Raw genomic sequence first — 19,081 nt, 5'->3', positions numbered from 1 at the left:
ACCATCTCGAAGACCCTCCATCTATGAAGTCAGCCTTTCCAGGGCCACATACCTTTGCACTGACTGGGTCTTTAGTCACATCTGACAAATCTCCCTAAGCAGCACCTACCCTAGTGTTTACAATGATACAATGTGGGCATCCTGACTCTCGTAAGTGGACCCCCTGTGAAGCCCAGCAAAGCAGAAACACACCGGAGAGGGCTCTGCGGCTGTCACGTGGCCCAGCTAGCCGCCACTAAGCCAAGCAGCTTGCCAGGACTTGAGATATTCAGAAGGATGTTCCCTCCCACCCTGAGCATCCCATTTGATCATTTCATGTTCCTTTCCTTTCTAAAGGCAAAAGTGCACGGCTCTTTAAGTTGTTAGGTTTGAGGCTTTGCAATGGATTGATACATAAAACCCACCCACTCTTTTCATTATTTGGCAACAAAACATTAATTTTCATCTGGAATGTATTGTAACATTTCAATTTTTCAGTATTATCCTCCTATAATACTATTATAAAGCCCCTGAGAAATCACTGCAGTTTACACTTGAACAACCTCATGAGCCCAGTTATACTTGGATTTTTTCAATAAATACATGCTACAGCACTACCCAATCCATGGTTGGGTGAATCCGTGGGTAGGGAATGGCAGACACAGTTTTTAATCTATGTGGAGGCTTAGTGCCCATAAGCTTTGGATTGTTCAAGGGGCCACTGTGTAAGCTTTCACTCTTTTCATTACTAACCATGAAATTAAAAAATATATATTTACAGTTTTGTTCCAAAGGATAAAATTCTAGAAAATCTGAAACTCGATCATTTTCTCACCTCCATGAAAGAAGATAGATTGGTGAGCGCTTTTTCAACTTTAAAGGAGACTGTGTATCATCTAATAAAGAACTCATTTACGTTAGATGATGGAGAATTATATTTTGATAATCATCAAGGACTGCAGCTCCTGGGAGATTTATTCCACACTCTTCTAAGGGAAACATCAATGAAAAACGAGACTGAAAATGATCTGGAGTTTCTTATGGTGCTGAATCAGTTGCTTTCCCATATGAACAGTTCTGAGGACCTTTTCAAACTCAATCAAGATCTCCGGTCAGCTCTTCACCTCGTGAGAGAAACCTCCATAGTGTTAGCATATTTCATGGACACTCTTTTAAGCTCTCCTGTTAAGGACTTCCGTGTGCTGTACCCTTCCCTCCAGGAAGTTATACTTGCAAATCTAACCAATTTGCTTTCCTTTGTAAACAATTCATTCCCCCTAAGGAACAGAGCAACATTAGAAATTACCAGGCACTTACTGGGTGTTATCTCAGGAGCAGGTGGAGGGAACTGTACCCTTGACCCACTCTTGGAGATGTCTGACACTCTGACCATGCTGGCCGACGATGGTGTAGAGATGAAAGGTCTTGCCACGTCAGTCACCTCCACCGTGAAATTTCTTAAGTTAGCCAAGAAAATCGCAAGAAAGGTGGCCACCATGTTTCAAACTCATCTCATTTCCATTGCCAATGACACCATGAAATTCTTTGACACTCTTTATTTTCTTTTGCTACAAAGTGCTCGAAATGTTGTCAATGAAATGATTACTTTAAAAAAGGCAGATCATTTAATATTTGAAAATATAGATGACTTGTTGATGCTATTTCTTGACTTGGCCTTTGGGATGATTGGAGTTAAGCCTAATATTTCCCAAGACTCAGATATCCTCAATATGTCATCTGGCATATTCACATACATGAACCAGTCCAAACATCTTTATGATATTAGGGAAGAAATAGCTGACTTTTTAACTTCTGTGAAAATCAATTTGGGAGACGTGGAACGTCTCCTGGCTGCATTTAAAAATGGGGCCCAAATATTTTCTGTGGATTCTGTCAATTTATGGGAAGAAATCCTTGATTGCTTAGTTCTTATAAACAACATCACCAGCCACATAGACTTCTTATATTCTAACCCAACTTCCACTCATAATTTCCCTCGAGATACAAAATGGGAAATAACTCATGAAGTGATCCTGTTTCTGCGTGAAATCCTGTCCCAAAACAGGACAGAGCTAGGGAGCTACTTGAGAACGGTGATCAACCTCATCTCGGTCACGCTTTGGAATGACACAGGGAAGGACCACAGGGGTGTTTTGAATCTGTTGCTGACATTGGCTCCGCATCCAGATGACCTTCTGAAACTCATCAGGACAGCAGCAGAGGCCTCCCGTGAAGCGTCACTTTTTAACACCTCTTGGATTCAGAACGTGACTGAGCAGCAACTCCAAGAAGCGATCCAGACCCTGCTGAGGAAAATAGCTCTCGTGAAGAAAGAGCTTCTCCTCAACAGCTCTCAGTGGATGCACTCCATGAGCACTTTGCTTCAGCCCTTTTTTGAAATTTTTATTCATGCAACCACTGGAACGCATGAGAAGACCCAGAAAGAGCTGGTTGACATTCCCAACATCCTCAAACCATTATCACGTTTTGAGAAATACCGGAAGGCATTGATCGCATTGGTTGAATACTGGCAGAGGGTCTCGCTGATTGATCAAAGGTAATGAAACACCCAATTTGTTTTATTCTGCCTGCCCGCACCACCCCTCCCCCGCCACAGTAACTATAAAACAGAAGCAGGCAGGAATCACACTGATCCAGGGTAAGCATAAGTTCAGTTCAGTCGCTCAGTCGTGTCCGACTCTCTGTGACCCCATGAATTGCAGCATGCCAGGCCTCTCTGTCCATCACCAACTCCCGGAGTACACTCAGACTCACGTCCATCAAGTCAGTGATGCCATCCAGCCATCTCATCCTCTGTCGTCCCCTTCTCCTCCTTCCCCCAATCCCTCCAGCATCAGAGTCTTTTCCAATGAGTCAACTCTTCGCATGAGGTAGCCAAAGTACTGGAGTTTCAGCTTTAGCATCATTCCTTCCAAAGAAATCCCAGGGCTGATCTCCTTCAGAATGGACTGGTTGGATCTCCTTGCAGTCCAAGGGACTCTCAAGAGTCTTCTCCAACACCACAGCTCAAAAGCATCAGTTCTTTGGCGCTCAGTTTTCTTCACAGTCCAACTTTCACATCCATACATGACCACTGGAAAAACCATAGCCTTGACTAGACGGACCTTTGTTGGCAAAGTAATGTCTCTGCTTTTCAATATGCTATCTAGGTTGGTCATAACTTTCCTTCCAAGGAGTAAGCGTCTTTTAATTTCATGGCTGCAGTCACCATCTGCAGTGATTTTGGAGCCCCCCAAAAATAGTCTGACACTGTTTCCACTGTTTCCCCATCTATTTCCCATGAATTGATGGTACCAGATGCCATGATCTTCATTCTCTGAATGCTGAGCTTTAAGCCAACCTTTTCACTCTCCTCTTTCACTTTCATCAAGAGGCTTTTTAGTTCCTCTTCACTTTCTGCCATAAAGGTGATGTTATCTGCATATCTGAGGTTATTGATATTTCTCTCGGCAATCTTGATTCCGGCTTGTGCTTCTTCTAGCCCAGCATTTCTCATGATGTATGTTCCTATAAATAAGGAACTTTTTAAACAGACTTTTTATATTCTAACCCAAATTCCACTCATAATTCCCTCAAGATACAAAGGGAAAGAACTCATCATCCTGTTTTTGCATGAAATCCTGTCATGAAACAGCAGAGAACTAGGGAGTTACTTGAGAATGGTGATCAACCTCATCTCAATCACGCTTTGGAATAACATAGGGAAGAACCACAGGGATGTGGTCTTTGAGTTCAGCCTTCTTCTCCCTCTGACACTGGCTTCCACAGGAATGATTCAAGCCCAGTCCCTGCTTGCTATTTGACTAGTCAGCACTTAAATATGATTTGAATTTATTCCAAATCTTTCCATTCATTTTCCCCAAAAGTAAAAACCTCTCATTCTATTCACACATCCCAAGACTAGGTACCTAACTGGCATTTCTGGTCCCCTGCTCTGGCAGCCAACGGTCCTGCTACTTGATATGGAAATAGAGATTTGGCACCACTCAAGTCACACAGAAGTCTGCACTTTCAGTGGTAACTGCCCACTGGGCAAGGCCAGATTTCACCCCTCCTCAGATTCCATCCAAGACCATGTGGTTGACCCACACCCAAGCACCAGCCGCCCAGCCTGAATGGTGGGTCAGGGGAATGGCAGGTTCCTGGAAGGCCCAGTGCTATTGGCTGTCATGCTCTGGAGGCTGTCTGCTGCCCAAGGATGTGGGCGAGAGCAGATGTGCCCTGGCCCATCCTCTCTGTGTGTGACACACGGTTCCAGTGGTCTGTGGGCTCCGCGGTACCGATGGTTCTGTGAGCCCCAAAGGGAGATGGAAAGTGAACCCTCACTCACCTGCCAGACAGCCTGACCTGCTGTCCTCTATCCCTGTTGCCACAGGGCTGCACCTTGAATCCACTCCTTCTTAAAAAGTTGGAAGGGTCTCTCCTTGGATAGTGAAGCAGGTGTTTATTGGCATGAAGAGCTATTAATAGCAGTGCCTTGGAATTTGAATGCTGGCTTTCAGAGCCTCACTGTTTCTGATCCTAAACTCTGTCTGACTTGACACTTGTCTCCGAATTTTTATTTGAGCTGGAGGTGATTCCGGCAACCCCTGCTCCCCACCAGTCCTGGCTTTCACCCTGAAGTGTCCAGTCCTTCATGGAGGTACTTTACACCGTGGCCCCAAGACTGGAAACTAGTGGGCTGTGATCTGGCTGGGTGTGGTCATCCAAGGCACAGTGCCCAGTTTCATTCCACTTTAGTGATTCCTTCCTTCCACTATTTTTTCCCTGTCTTTTTGTTGTTGTTCGGTCACTCAGTGACTCTTTATGACCCTATGACTGCAGCATGCCAGGCTTCCCTGTCCTTCACCATCTTCCGGAGCTTGCTCAAACTCATGTCCACTGAGTCGGTGATGCCATCTCCTGTCTTTACTTTTCTTTGATCACTGCCTTCTTGATGAGGAAGATACAAAAAGTCCAAGACAGAGAACCCCTCTGGTAGGGAGGGAATGCCAGGATTGTTGGCAACAAAATGATGCTCTGAATGAAAACAGGAGACCTACTGTCTCCTCGGCTGTGTCCTCTGATGTCTGTGGAGTGAGTGGCCCAGCAGTGGGATGGTTCTTTCACAAGTGTTACACATGCAGTCACTTAGAGAAGCTGGTCTTCACCTCTAATATTCCTGTCTGTTTCCCCCAAGTGTCTTGGATACCTGTCAGGCTTTCCTGCAGTCCCCGAAGCCCCCGGATGCTGTGGTGACCCTGTGGAGAATGGAGACGCTGGCCCAGCACGTGCTCCTCCTCCTTGCAGGTGAGCTGCTCTTGGGAGAAGGGCTGGTTGGTCCCCGCCTGTTTCCAGAGCTCAACTGGCCACAAGATGGTTGGATGCCCTTGAGCTACTCTTGGGCTCAACTGCAGCCTTCTTGCCAGGTTCCCTAGACCCTGAGGACCTCCTCTCCCCCTGCCCCCAGCACTGTGACCTCCAGCCAAGGTGAACATCCCCCTCCCTGCTCCAAGCTCTGCCTCTGCTCATGGAATGTGCTTCCCTGTCTCTGCGGCCTCAACTTCAGCCACGCCCTCTGGCTGGAGCCAGGGCATCTCTTCCAGGAGGAATGCCTGCATCCCATTTGCGTCCTGTTTGCTTGTGGTGACCTTGAGTTGACCTCTATCTAATGTGGTATTAAGGCTCCTATTTCTTAAGTCTCCCTCCTCTGCCCGAGTCAATGTTCTTTGGAGGCAGCAACTGTGTCTCCGTCTCCTGCGCGTGCCCAGTGCCTGGCGTGGAAGATCACTCTACTGACAGGTGCTGGGTGGTCCATGCAGTGACTCAACTCCTAGAACACTTTCTCTGAAGTCCTGGCACTGAGTGCTTGTCTTTAAGTTTGTTGGACCCTCTCCTGCATTTCTTTGCTACTTCACTGAGAACAGGATCTGTTACTCATTCAGTTCTGTCTCCATGATACTCAGCATAGAGTCTGTGACAGTGAGTCATTGCTACTTACATTGTAAACGAATTCATTCATCTAAGATCCTTCTTACCAAATCCATTACTACAGATTTCAGTGACATTTCCCTGGCATACCATTGTGGAAGGAAAGTACCACGAGCTGCCTCGTGGGGCTCCTGGGTGATTTTTAGATCTTTTTCCAAGACGTGAACCCTGGCCTCAGAGCACATTTGGACCATAGACTGCACAGTGCTGCTGGAGTGTATTCACCCACGCATGCATGTTGCTGCTTTTTCACGCGTAGGCTCCTAAATGAGGCTGCACCCAGACCTCTTTTTTTTTTTTTTAATTAAAACAATGTGTTTTTGGCCACATTCCTTTGTGGCTCAAATGGTAAATAATCTGCCTGCAATTCAGGAGACCTGGGTTCGATCCCTTGGTAGGGAAGATCCCCTGGAGAAGGGAATGGCAACCTACTCCAGTGTTCTTGCCTGGAGAATTCCATGGACAGAGGAGTCTGGCAGGATACGGTCCATGGGGTCACAAAGATTCAGACATGACCGAACGACTAACACTTTCACACTTTCTGCTGCATGTGGAATCTTAGTTCTCTAACCAGGGTTGGAACCTGTGCCCCTGCATTGGGAGAACAGAGTCTTAACCACTGGGTCACCAGGGAAGTCTTTGCACACAGCTGTCTTGGTGCAGTCGGGCCTAAAGTCCTTGACAGCAATGGTGTCAGGGATGTTGGGGAGATGGGTGTGAGCCCAGAGGAGGACACCGGGAAGCTGAGGTGGGCTGATCAGGAGAAGAGAGGAGCCAGGGTCAGTGGAGCAGGCCATGAGCCCTGGGTCCCTCGTGGAGCCTGCCAGGCCAGCTCTGCCCCCTCCCTGTCATCCCAGGTGGACCTGACACCTGCTGCCTCCTCCTGACTTACTCTCTGATGACTGTAATTACTTAGATGATTATTCTCAGGTGAGGCGTTATGTCCTCTGAGAAGCTCTTCTCAGCACCCCTGCCTGGGTTTGGTGGCCCTGTGTCAGGCCCCTTAGCTGTGCCCTCTGGGCAGTGAGCCCGTGGGCTCCTTGTGACTGCATTTGAATGTGGGGACTGGAGCCGGCAGCCACTGGCAGATGCTTGGTGAGTGAACACGTGAGCACGTGTTAGCAGCCCTCCTGGGCTCAAGTCTCTGTCCCCTGGGACTCCTGCATGAGCGTGGTCTGTGAATTTTGCTCTGACATCCTGGAGGGAACATGTGGCCCTGGCAGGCAGTGTCCAGGCCCAGGTGTCCCTGTGTGGCTGTGTGGCACTGGAGGACACCCTGCAGAGGTTGCTTGGGCTCAGTGCAGGAGTGGCCACACCCGCCACCGACAGTGATCTAGGGCCTGGAGGGGGTTGACTAAGGGTGTGCGCAGCAGAGGCTGGGGCTTTGGGAGGAGAGGCTCATTTGGGGCAGGACCCAGCATATCAAGTGTTAGTGTTAGTTGCTCAGTTGTGTCCGACTCGGCAACCCCATGGACGCAGCCCGCTAGGCTCCTCTGTCCATGTGATTCTCCAGGCAGGAATACTCTGGTGGGTTGCCTTTTCCTCCTCCAGGGGATCTTCCCGACCCAGGCATCAAATCTGGGTCTCCTGCATTGTAGGCAGATTCTTTGCCATCTGAGCCACCAGGGGAGATGTCAACTTTGATCTCACATTAAGTTGAATCATGGTGGCTGGGGCAGGGGAAGGACCAGGGCTTCCAGACCAAATGGGCCGGGGTCCAGTGCCTGCAGACACAGGCTGGCCTGAGCTGGACACAGAGGCTGGAGCTCATGGCTATTTCCAAGTGAGAGGATGAAATCAGTGAGGCATGGATGCATGGGTGCCTGGCATGTACTAGGCCTGCTCCTGGATTCTGTTAAGAGGGCAGGTTGAGTATGGGTGACCCTGCCCACCGTGGGGACATCATCCCACAGCTTATGAAGAGCTGTTTGTAGCGAAAAAGGGTAACTTAGGGTCTAACACAGGCTTAGCTTTGATCCACTCACTCACCTCTCTTTTGTAATACCTTCTTAAACCCAAGAATCGATGAATCTTTTAGTGGCAGAGCAGGAGAGGAGTGAGGCTGGTCTGGGAGGCAAGGTGAATTCATTTTATAAATGAAATCCCAGTTGTCATGTAGGTTTATTTTTTTCTTTAAAGAAAAATCTCTGTTTCCAGTCAGAGATGTTATGAGTGTTGTTGCTGTATTATGCACCTCGGCTCACCTTTGGGTGGCTGACAGATATTCTCACATGCAGAGCTCGCACTCTAAATGTGGCTGCTTATCTGACATAGTGAACCCAGCCACACTTTAAAGCATAATTATTTCACTGTTTTATAGTCAGCTAATGTAATGGCTTTTAAATAAATTAAACATTCATCAATACTTGAATTTATATGAATTTTGCCATTCTGTACTGCATTTGCTAAATTAATATAGCACACTTGAGTCACTTCGTTACTGAAGATTAATTTCTAATTTTTATATTTCATTTCAAGAAAACCCAAGCATGTCATACTTAAGCATGAGTAACATTCAAACTTCATCTCCACTTTCCTTATTAGGTTGTCACTCCATTCTGTAGTGACAGGCCCAGAGAAGTTACAAACGCTAGCCAACAGGGTATTGGGGTAGAATGGGCCAAAATGGGCAAGTTGTCCTCTTCTGTCACACAGAGGGAACACAGTCAGATCTGTGACAGTGACTGTTGACAATGAAGCAGTGATTGGTGTGTCACAGAGTTAGGTTCAGCAACACCATGAGGAAAGTAACATTTTTGTCCTTTGGATCTAGTACCTGAAATACGTTAGGAAAGTCTGCCTGGGAACAGGGTGTGTAGTTTGACAGCTCTTAAACCAAAAGGGACCTCGTAGTCACCTTTGACTTGGTTTGATCTGGTTTCCCAAATTGGCAAACAAAGGTCCAGAGAGTGTGAGTGACTTGCCCAGGGCCTGGGGTGTGGGGGAGAAGTCAGAGTCCCTCTTCAGTGGAGAGGCATAGAAGGGATGACCAAACAGAGAAGAGGGTCCGGACAGGGAGATGGGCCAGGCATGGGGGTGGCCTGATGTGACCAAATGCTGGAAGAATGCCAGTAGCAGGTGGGAAGAGCCAGGACTGGTCGAGGGGGCAGGTCTGCAGAGGCCAAGTGAGGTGCAGCAGGAATGGGCCTGGAAGGTAGGGGACAGAGGTTAGCATTTTCAAGCCTCCTGGGCAGCTGCAGGACAGTGTCAGTGGTGGGGCAGCTACATCTCCAAAACAGAGGGTCCATTTGTTCTCAAGGCTTCCCTGGTGGCTCTGATGGTAAAGAATCCACTTGCAATGCAGGAAACTTGGATTCGACCCTAGGATTGGGAAGATTCCCTGGAGAAGGAAATGGCAACCACTCCAGTGTTCTTACCTGGAGAATCCCATGGACAGAGGAGCCTGGTGGGGTCACAAAGCATCAGACATGACTGAGTGACTAAGCACACACACATTTGTCCTCAAAGATACATGCTGGATGCTTCATATACCTTCAGATCAGATCAGATCAGATCAGTCGCTCAGTTGTGTCCGACTCTTTGCGACCCCATGAATCACAGCACGCCAGGCCTCCCTGTCCATCACCCACCCCCGGAGTTCACTCAGACTCACGTCCATCGAGTCAGTGATGCCATCCAGCCATCTCATCCTCTGTCGTCCCCTTCTCCTCCTGCTTCCAATCCTTCCCAGCATCAGAGTCTTTTCCAATGAGTCAACTCTTCGCATGAGGTGGCCAAAGTACCGGAGTTTCAGCTTTAGCATCATTCCTTCCAAAGAAATCCCAGGGCTGATCTCCTTCAGAATGGACTGGTACCTTACCTTATTCATTTTCCATTTTAATAAGAGATTACTTGTATTTTTAACAATAATATGTTGGGTTTCAAAATCAGAGAAATAGCAAGATTAATGAGAAAATATAAACTGGGTGGTCTGCTTCTGAAAAGTGTGAATTTGGGTTTATTCTATGCACTCTACCTTGTCTGCAGTTCAAAACCATTTTAAAAAAAGAATTTTTGAGAGACAATGTAAAAATGTAAGAAGCAGGACTTTTGCTTCTTTTTTTTCCCTATGTGAAAGTGACAGAAGTTTTGTTATTCGTGAGAATACATTTCATCTGCTATAAGGTGAAGACACAGAAGCACGTGTGAAGCCAGGGGCTGCACGCCTGTGGATGCGCTAGGTTTGCGCATGCGCAGTGGAGCCCTCTGTGATTCAGCAGGGTGGGTCGCGAGGCTGCGCTGAGCAGCGTTGCGAGCAGCCGGGAAGCAAGGCAGTTGTAGTCCTGAGAAGATAAGAGGTCAGGAGCCTGGGGAAGGAGCCGAGAGCGAGTGAGATGGAGCCGCAGGTTCCTTCACCAGCTGCCTGCTTTAGGAAGAGCACGTGGCCCAGGGTGGAGGCGAGTTGGGGGGAGGGAGTGGCGAGGGACAGGCCTGTCAGGGTGTCACCCAGTCCTGGGCATGACCTGGGGGCTCTGGACAAGGCACAGTGTCCAGAGGTGTTGAGTGTGACTGACAGTCGGGTTTGTGAGGAGCCAGGTGGTACTCCCAGGATGCCGCATCTAAAGGGTGGACGGTGGGGGCCTGCTGTCCATCGTGTGTGTGCGTGTGTGTGTGTGCACGCGCACGCGCGCGTGCACGCATGTGTGAGTGAGAGAGCTCGAACAAGCGAGAGATGCACCTTCAGACTGAGGCCCTTCTACCTGTCGCTACTCCAGGCCCGTTGGTGAAAACCAAGACTGCCCTGGGCAAAGTGGGTGCCGGGGCACGTTGCCCAAGGGGTGCGAAGACGGGGGCCGTTTGGGGCTGGGGGAGAAATATCTTAACTTCTATACTTTCAGTTAGACCAGAATAAAACAGTGTTTATTTAGTTGCATTTGAGACTCTTAAAAGGAGCAGCGTCCCCCTCATTTCTGGTAGTTTTAGAATTCTTTATGAATCTGAGTCATTTTGAACCTTTTAACAGTGCCTTTGTGAGAGCCGAGGAGAACTGCATACTGATGGCTTCTCTGTGTGTTTCCTCTGCAGAAAACCACTCTCTGACGAAGGACGTATTGTGTGCCGCTCTGCACTGTGAGCAGAGCGTGGCGAGGCTTCTGCTGTTAGCTGCCCTGCGAGCGGTCGTTCTGGGGCACGACCACTACCAGGTTTGGCATCTTTGATGACTCAGAGACCTCCCTATTCCTTATGACTGGCCCGTGCAGGACAGTTTCCTGTTCCAGGCTTGCTGGCGTGGTCCTAAAGACAAGGGACCATGGTGCAGAGCTGTGTGGGGAGTCAGGGCTGCAGACTGGGTGTCCACACCTCCTCCCCCAGGTCTTCCGGCTGCTGCTTGAGTGGCTGGCACAGGCTTGGGAGAGCTGGTTGTTAAGTGTTTAAGAGTTTTGCAAGTTGGTTCTTAAACATAGACATCATTAAGAATCCAATTATATATGGTAAAATAAAGTTGAAAACAAAGACACTAAACATTCAAGATTCCTCACTTCCTAATTAGTTTAGCATGTTTTGCTCTTGTCTGAGAAGGTTTGTGTTCTTTTATCTGCACAGTGGGCCTGCTACTGCTGGTCTCTTCCCCATCCTGTGTTCAGTGACGTCATGTAGCCTGTTTGAGTAGGTCATGCCGAGAGTCTGGCAGGCAGAAGGAACATGGGGGCAGAGGAGAAAAGCCATGTGTGCGTGAGTTTGCCACCAAGTAGGAAGCGAATAGTCTGGTCTGATGGACTGCCCAGCCCCACCCTCCCCAGGCCTCAGATGGACAAGACTCCGGCCAAGGCCTCGTGCTCTGAACACCACCGGTCCCAGGCTTCTCGTCTTCCTTGCTCCACAATTCAGAGGTTCCGTGTGGTGGCCCCTTTAGGGGACTTGCGTTTTGGTGCTCAGATCACATGCAGAGTTCGTTTGTGCCCAGGAAATCCCAAGGCAGGGACTCAGAGGCCAGGACTCTCTACTTTGACATCTCAGAATTCTTCACATTTAACTTGCTTGGAACACACATTTGTTAGTTCTCTGATCATCTGAACAATTGATGACTTTCCTTTGTGAGAGTGATCAGTGGCAGTTTTGAGAAAGATATTTAGAAGCGTTATTAAAATGTAATGTGTTCTCTCAGCCTTAGCACCATCTTTGGAGAAACCTCTGTGCCATGAGAGTGAAGTGGAAGGAGAAGCCATTGTGCAAAAGAAAACAGATGAGGCGGAGGTCCAAGCAGACGTGTACACCCATGGCAGCCACAGAGGCAGGAACAAGGGAAGCCCGAGGCCAGGGACGCTGGGACAAACTGCTGGACTGCATGCCTACTATCCAGAACTTGTCTCAGTGGATCTGGAACTTTGAATGGTCTCCATGGCCATTCTGATCTCCTCAACCACCTTTGAGAGACTCAGCTTGCTTGTATCAAAGCAGTCCCTTTGCCCTGGACCTGTGACATTATGGGCTAGTTCTCTTCTCAGTTGTGGCTGAACGTAACGTGTACAATACATCATCTCTTTTGCTGTCTTAGCTGAAGGAAAAAAAAATAGTATGTGTTGATTTACATGAGATAGGGGCTTCCCTGGTGGCTCAGTGGTAAAGAATCCGCTGGCCAATGCAGGGAACTAGGGTTCAATCCCTGGGTCAGGAAGAGTTCCTGGAGAAGGAAATGGCAGCCCACTCCAGTATTGTTGCCTGGAGAATCCCATGGACAAAGGAGCCTGGCAGACTACAGTCCACGGGGTCACAGAGAGTCAGACGTGACTGAGCATGCGTGAGTTACATGAGATGAGATTTCCCCAAATCCACACAACCTGGGACTGTGCTTGCAACATCAGGAAGAACTGGGTGATGAAATAAATCAATTCTGATGATGTGAAATAAATGATATACAGCAGAACTATACTTAAAATGGGTAACCAACAAGGACCTACTGTATAGCACAGGGAATTCTGCCCAGTGATGTGTGGCAGTCTGGATGGGAGGGGAGTTTGGGGAGAATGGATCCATGTACATGGATGAGGCCTTTGCTGGTTACCGGAAACAACCACAGCATTGTTAATTGGCTATACCCCAATACAAAATTAGAAGTGTTAAGTTTGGAGGAAAAATGATATATAGCAGAACTGCTGAGTCCAGGGAAGTGTGTATAGGTTTATATGTGTCTGTACATATAAATACATGTGATCTCCTGCTTTTGGGGTCATTTTATATTTTAAGTGAAGTTATATTTGCCAGTTAGTTTTATGAATTATAGGTATTTTACATTCTTATCAATTTATAGGTATTGTATACTTTATAAAATGATCAGTCTTTTATACAGCTGTTTATGCTTGTAAAAGATGCTGATAACGTGTCCATGGAGTCTTAAGAGTCAGGGCCCAGACCAGGGATTCTTCCGTGGGGCTTCTCCAAGCACCCACTTCCCCTGCCAAAGAGTGGCCTGGCACCTTCCTTGAACAGTGTCTGTTTTCAGGCTCTCAGCTGGGCAGTGCTGGTCCTTGCCATGCCCTTGTGTCCGCTGGGTAAATGGCAGGGCCAGGCAGAGCAAGGCTCTCCTGGTTCCCAGCCAAGGGCTCCTTCCAAGGCCTTGCAGTGTGCACCCAGGCAGTTGGGCAGGATCAGACATTCTCCGTCTCCTCTGCCCTGTTTCCTTAGAGTGAGGACGGTGGACTGACAGCTGTGTAGACAGTAGACTGACGGTCCATGTGATGCTCGGCAAGGATGCCAGCGTGTCTGGTTGAGCTCACGCCAACAGTCTCCAACTGTATCACTGCTGTGTTTTCTAGGAATTGGAAAAGATATGGACCTCTCCCCATCAACTAAGCTGTGAAGGCCTTCACAGGAATCTCTCCAGAGCCTTGGAAAGCTTCAGAAGCAGTTTGGAAGATGCCAGTGAGCAGGACTGTGAATGCCAGTCTGGGCCGGCCTCCAAGCCACACACGTATGCCCTGGTGGGGCCCAAGCTGCCTCAGTCTCTCTCTTCATAAGGACGATGTTGTGCATTAGTAAATTATGAATCTCAGGCAATAATGTATAACATACACCGTTAATGGCTCAGAGGGTAAAGCATCTGCCTGCAATGTGGGAAACCGGGGTTCGATCCCTGGGTCAGGAGCAGCCCCTGGAGAAGGAAATGGCAACCCACTCCGGTACTCTTGTCTGGAAAATCCCATGGACGGAGAAGCTTGGTAGGCATCATGGGATCACAAAGAGTCAGACACGACTGAGCAACTTCACTTTCACACACCGTTAATGTACATATTAATGCATGTATTTTCTCACCCACACCAAAGTTTCCCGTGACTTTTAACTTTTGAAATTGTAAGTGGTAGGAGCAGCATTAGTGCTGAGGCTGGCTTTATTGGGGAACAAGAAATTGAATCAAAATGTCAAGATTCAACGTTACAATATAGTAGTAAAGATGTTCTGTACAGTCAGGCAGTGATTTTCCAAAGCACCTTCATACTGGGTTAATTTTGCTCTGTGTTCTCAAAGTGTTAACCCTCAGAAAAGGAAGCTGGGGACTTGTTTCTGAAAGTGACTTATTCCCAGAAGAAATGGTGTTCCTCTGACTTTTTGGTATCCTCATTTCTCGTACATTCCATGGTCTACCCTAACTGTTCTTTCTGCATTTATGAGAAGCCATTTGTTATGCATCCTTACTCTCCTGCCTCCTCCTGCCTGGCAGGGGGTGTCGTGATATTAATGGGTGTCCACACACAGACACATCGTGTGTCCAATTATCTGAGAAATTTTAGGGAAACGCAATCTTGTTATCTAGCTCATTTCCTGGGAACTGAGGCAGTGTATTCAATGAACATTGTTCCTGGGGCTTTATCTTGCCTAAATTAGCTTTAATTTTCTGCCATTTTAGGTTGGCCCAAAGCCTGGAGAAGACTTTATTGTTGTCTGGGAATCCCATAATGACTTTTCTTAGCAATTTCACAGTAGCTGAGGGTGAGTATGTAGCTCCTCCAAGTGTGCTTGATTAAAAATTAAATTTAGTTTCTCACACAAATATATCATTAAAATAAAACATGTAAAGGGTGAGTTATGCTATCTATATGTGGTAAATAGCAATTTAGAGCCTGGATGCTCTGATGTATTTGGGGCTGAGAAGAAAGTCCTAGAATCCTGGGTACCAAAACGAAGAAAGGATGAGAGACGCTTCTGTGGTCCAGGAGTCTCCCTGGCCCTGTCTCCCTGTCTCCCAGTCTTATAGATCCCGAAGCCCCCTTGCATCACCGTGTCAGGTCTGAAGAATTCTGGCAAATCTCTTGTTCGGAAAAGTGAGATGAATAGATATGTGGGGAGAAGTGAGTTTCCTTGGTCACTGTTCCCTTGGTGGGGACACTTCTTTCTAGAGTAAAATTTAAAATGCATGGGTCTTAGAGGAAGCAACTGAGCAGAATTGCCACATCATCTGGGGTTTTGTTTTACTTCTGATACAAATGATCGCAGCACCCCCATGGAAGAGTAAGGTTTGACTTTATTTGGTGCTTGTTATGGGCTGGATGGAGTGGAAGAACAGTCCTTGCCAGGTTTTCATGTCAGATCTTATCTTCACTACTTCAGTCAGGAGTAGCCCGAATATTTATTATAAGATTTCCTTCCTTCTGATTGTCTTTCAGATGTAAAAGTAAAAGATTTGATGCAGAATATCAGCAAGTTAACTGAAGAGCTGCGATCTTCTCTGCACATCTCAGATGGAACCATCAACAGTATTTTAGAAGCAAACATCTCCCACTCAAAGGTGGGGTTGCCACTTCTGTTCATGGCTGGGGCTGCTGACCTCCTGTGGTCCTACCCCTACCCCACGGCTGGGGATCCCCTGTGAACTGTGTGTGTGTATTTGTTAATTGCTCAGGTGTGTCTGAGTCTTTGCAACCCCCTGGACCGTAGCCCATCAGCCTCCTCTGTTCATGAAATTTAGCAAAGAATACTGGAGTAGGTAGCTGTTTCCTTCTCCAGGGGATCTTCCTGACCCAGGGATCCAACCTGAGTCTCCCGCATTGCAGGCAAATTCTTTACCGTCTAAGCCAGCAGAGAAGCCCCTGAACCATGTAAATGGAGCCAGAAAGGAGATCACAGAACACGCTGGCAACCCAGGGGCATCATGATCTGCTGCCAAGACCTTGGAGTCTTCAGTTTCATAATAGTGTCTTTACCAGAGTTCAGTTCAGTTCAGTCACTCAGTTGTGTCCTACTCTTTGCAACAGCAGCATGCCAGACTTCCCTGTCCCATCACCAACTCCTATATCTTGCTCAAACTCATGTCCATCAAGTTAGTGATGCCATCCAACTATCCTCTGTTGTCCCCTTCTCCTGCCTTCAGTCTTTCCCAGCATCAGGGTCTTTTCTGATGAGTCTATTCTTCACATAAGGTATTGGCCAAAGGATTGGAGTTTCAGCTTCAACATCAGTCCTTCCAATGAATATTCAGGACTGATCTCCTTTAGAATGGACTGGTTGGATCTCCTTGCAATCCAAGGGACTCTCAAGAGTCTTCTCCAACACCACAGTTCAAAAGCATCAATTCTTTGGCACTCAGATTTCTTTAGGGTCCAACTGTCACATCTATACATGACCACTGGAAAAGCCATAGCTTTGACTAGATGGACCTTTGTTCGCAAAGTAACATCTCTGCTTTTTAATATGCTATCTACGGTGGTCATAGCTTTTCTTCCAAGGTGCAAGCGTCTTTTAATTTCATGGCTGCAGTCACCATCTGCACTGATTTTGGAGCCCCCCAAAATAAAGTCTGTCACTGTTTCCATTGTTTCCCCATTTGTTTGCCATGAAATGATGGGACCAGATGCCATGATCTTGGTTTTCTAAGTGTTGAGTTTCAAGTCAACTTCTTCACTCTCCTTTTTCACTTTAATCAAGAGGCTTTTTAGTTCTTCGGTTTCTGCCATAAAGGTGGTGTCATCTGCATATCTGAGGTTATTGATATTTCTGCTGGCAGTCTGGATTCCAGGTTGTGCTTCATCCAGCCCAGCGTTTCTCATGATGTACTCTGCATATAAGTTAAATAAGCAGGGTGACAATATATAGCCTTGATGTACTCCTTTCCCAATTTGGAACCAGTTTGTTGTTCCACATCCGGTTCTAACTGATGCTTCTTGTCCTGCATATAGATTCCTCAGGAGGCAGGTCAGGTTGTCTGGTATTCCCATCTCTTTAAAAATTTTCCACAGTTTGTTGTGATTCACATAGTCAAAGGCTTTGGCATAGTCAATAAAGCAGAAGTAGATATTTTTCTGGAACTCTCTTGCTTTTTTGATGACCCAACGGATGTTGGCAATTTGATCCCTGGTTCCTCTGCCTTTTATAAATCCAGCTTGAACATCTGGAAGTTCACGGTTCACATACTGTTGAAGCCTGACTTGGAGAATTTTGAGCATTACTTTGCTTGCGTATGAGATGAGTGCAATTGTGCAGTAGTTTGAGCATTCTTTGGCATTGCCTTTCTTTGGGATTGGAATAAAGACTGACATTTACCAGTCTTGCATCCACCGCTGAGTTTTCCAAATGTGCTGGCATATTGAGTGCAGCACTTTCACAGCATCATCTTTTAGGATTTGAAATAGGTCAACTGAATTCCATCACCTCCACTCACTTTGTTTGTAGTAATGCTTCCTAAGGCCCACTTGACTTCGCATTCCAGGATGTCTGGGTTTAGGTGAGTGATCACGCTGTTGTGATTATCTGGGTCATGAACATCTTTTTTGTACAGTTCTTCTGTGTATTCTTGCCACCTCTTCTTAATATCTTCTGCTTCTGTTAGGTCCATACCATTTCTGTCCTTTATTGTGCCCATCTTTGCATGAAACGTTCCCTTGGTATCTCTAATTTTCTTGACAAGATCGCTAGTCTTCCCCATTCTATTGTTTTCCTCTATTTCTTTGTATTGATCACTGAGGAAGACTTTCTTATTTCTCCTTGTTATTCTTTGGAACTCTGCGTTCAGATGGGTATATCTTTCCTTTTCTCCTTTGCCTTTAGCTTCTCTTCTTTTCTCAGCTATTTGTAAGGCCTCCTCAGATAACCATTTTGCCTTTTTGCATTTCTTTTTCTTGGGGATGATCTTGATCACTGTCTCCTGTACAATGTCACGAACCTTCATCCATATTTCTTCAGGCACACTGTCTATCAGATATAATCCCTTGAATCTATTTCTCACTTCCACTGTGTAATCGTAAGGGATTTGATTTAGGTCATACCTGAATGCTCTAGTGGTTTTCCCTACTTTCTTCAATTTTAGTCTCAATTTGGTAATAAGGAGTTCATGGTCTGAGCCACAGTCAGCTCCCGGTCTTGTTTTTGCTGACTGTATAGAGCTTCTCCACCTTTGGCTGTAGAGAATATAATCAGTCTGACTTCGGTGTTGACCATCTGGTGATGTCCATGTTAGACTTGTGTCTTGTGTTGTTCGAAGGGAGTGTTTCTATGACCGGTGCATTCTCTTGGCAAAACTCTGTTAGCCTTTGCCCAGCTTCATTTTGTACTCCAAGGCCAAATTTGACTGTTACTCCAGGTATCTCTTGACTTCCTACAAATTTTGCATTCTCGTCCCCTATGATGAAAAGGACATCCTTTTTGGGTGTTAGTTCTAGAAGGTCCTGTAGGTCTTCATTGAACTGTTCCACTTCAGCTTCTTCAGCATTACTGGTTGGGGCATAGGCTTGGATTACCGTGATATTGAATGGTTTGCCTTGGAAACGAACAGAGATCATTCTGTCATTTTTGAGATTGCATCCAAGTACTGCATTTCGGACTCTTTTGTTGACTGTGATGGCTACTCCATTTCTTCTAAGGGATTCTTGCCCACAGTAGTAGATATAATGGTCATCTGAGTTAAATTCACCATTTCCAGTCCATTTTAGTTCACTGATGTTCCTAAAATGTCGATATTCACTCTTGCCATCTCCTGTTTGACCAGTTCCAATTTACCTTGATTCATGGACCTAATGAATGGTTGTTGCTGACCCATGAAAAGACGTAGGGATTCTTGGCCTCCGGAAGAGAAGAACTCAATCTGGGGCCAGAGTCGAGGCTTGATTGCTCTGAGCTTTTGGGCAATAGAGTTTTATTAAAGTGTAAAAGGGATAGAGAAAGCTTCTGACATAGACATCAGAAG

General features: G+C 46.7%; 1 protein-coding gene across 1 annotated transcript in view; it reads left to right on the top strand.

The window, feature by feature from the left end:
* The window catches only part of ABCA13 (ATP binding cassette subfamily A member 13), a 351,070-nt gene that overhangs the window by 36,912 nt on the left and 295,077 nt on the right, over positions 1-19,081 (top strand). Inside the window, exons 13-18 of the mRNA XM_061415367.1 lie at positions 761-2,536; positions 5,180-5,289; positions 10,996-11,114; positions 13,725-13,879; positions 14,813-14,895; positions 15,570-15,691. Of these exons, the coding sequence (XP_061271351.1) occupies positions 761-2,536; positions 5,180-5,289; positions 10,996-11,114; positions 13,725-13,879; positions 14,813-14,895; positions 15,570-15,691 (2,365 nt within the window). The remainder of the gene's footprint in view (positions 1-760; positions 2,537-5,179; positions 5,290-10,995; positions 11,115-13,724; positions 13,880-14,812; positions 14,896-15,569; positions 15,692-19,081) is intronic.

This window comes from Bos javanicus, chromosome 4, assembly GCF_032452875.1.
Source record: "Bos javanicus breed banteng chromosome 4, ARS-OSU_banteng_1.0, whole genome shotgun sequence".
Classification (NCBI taxonomy): Eukaryota; Metazoa; Chordata; class Mammalia; order Artiodactyla; family Bovidae; genus Bos; species Bos javanicus.
Note: the sequence above shows the minus strand (reverse complement) of the source record. Positions and strands in the feature narration are given on the sequence as shown.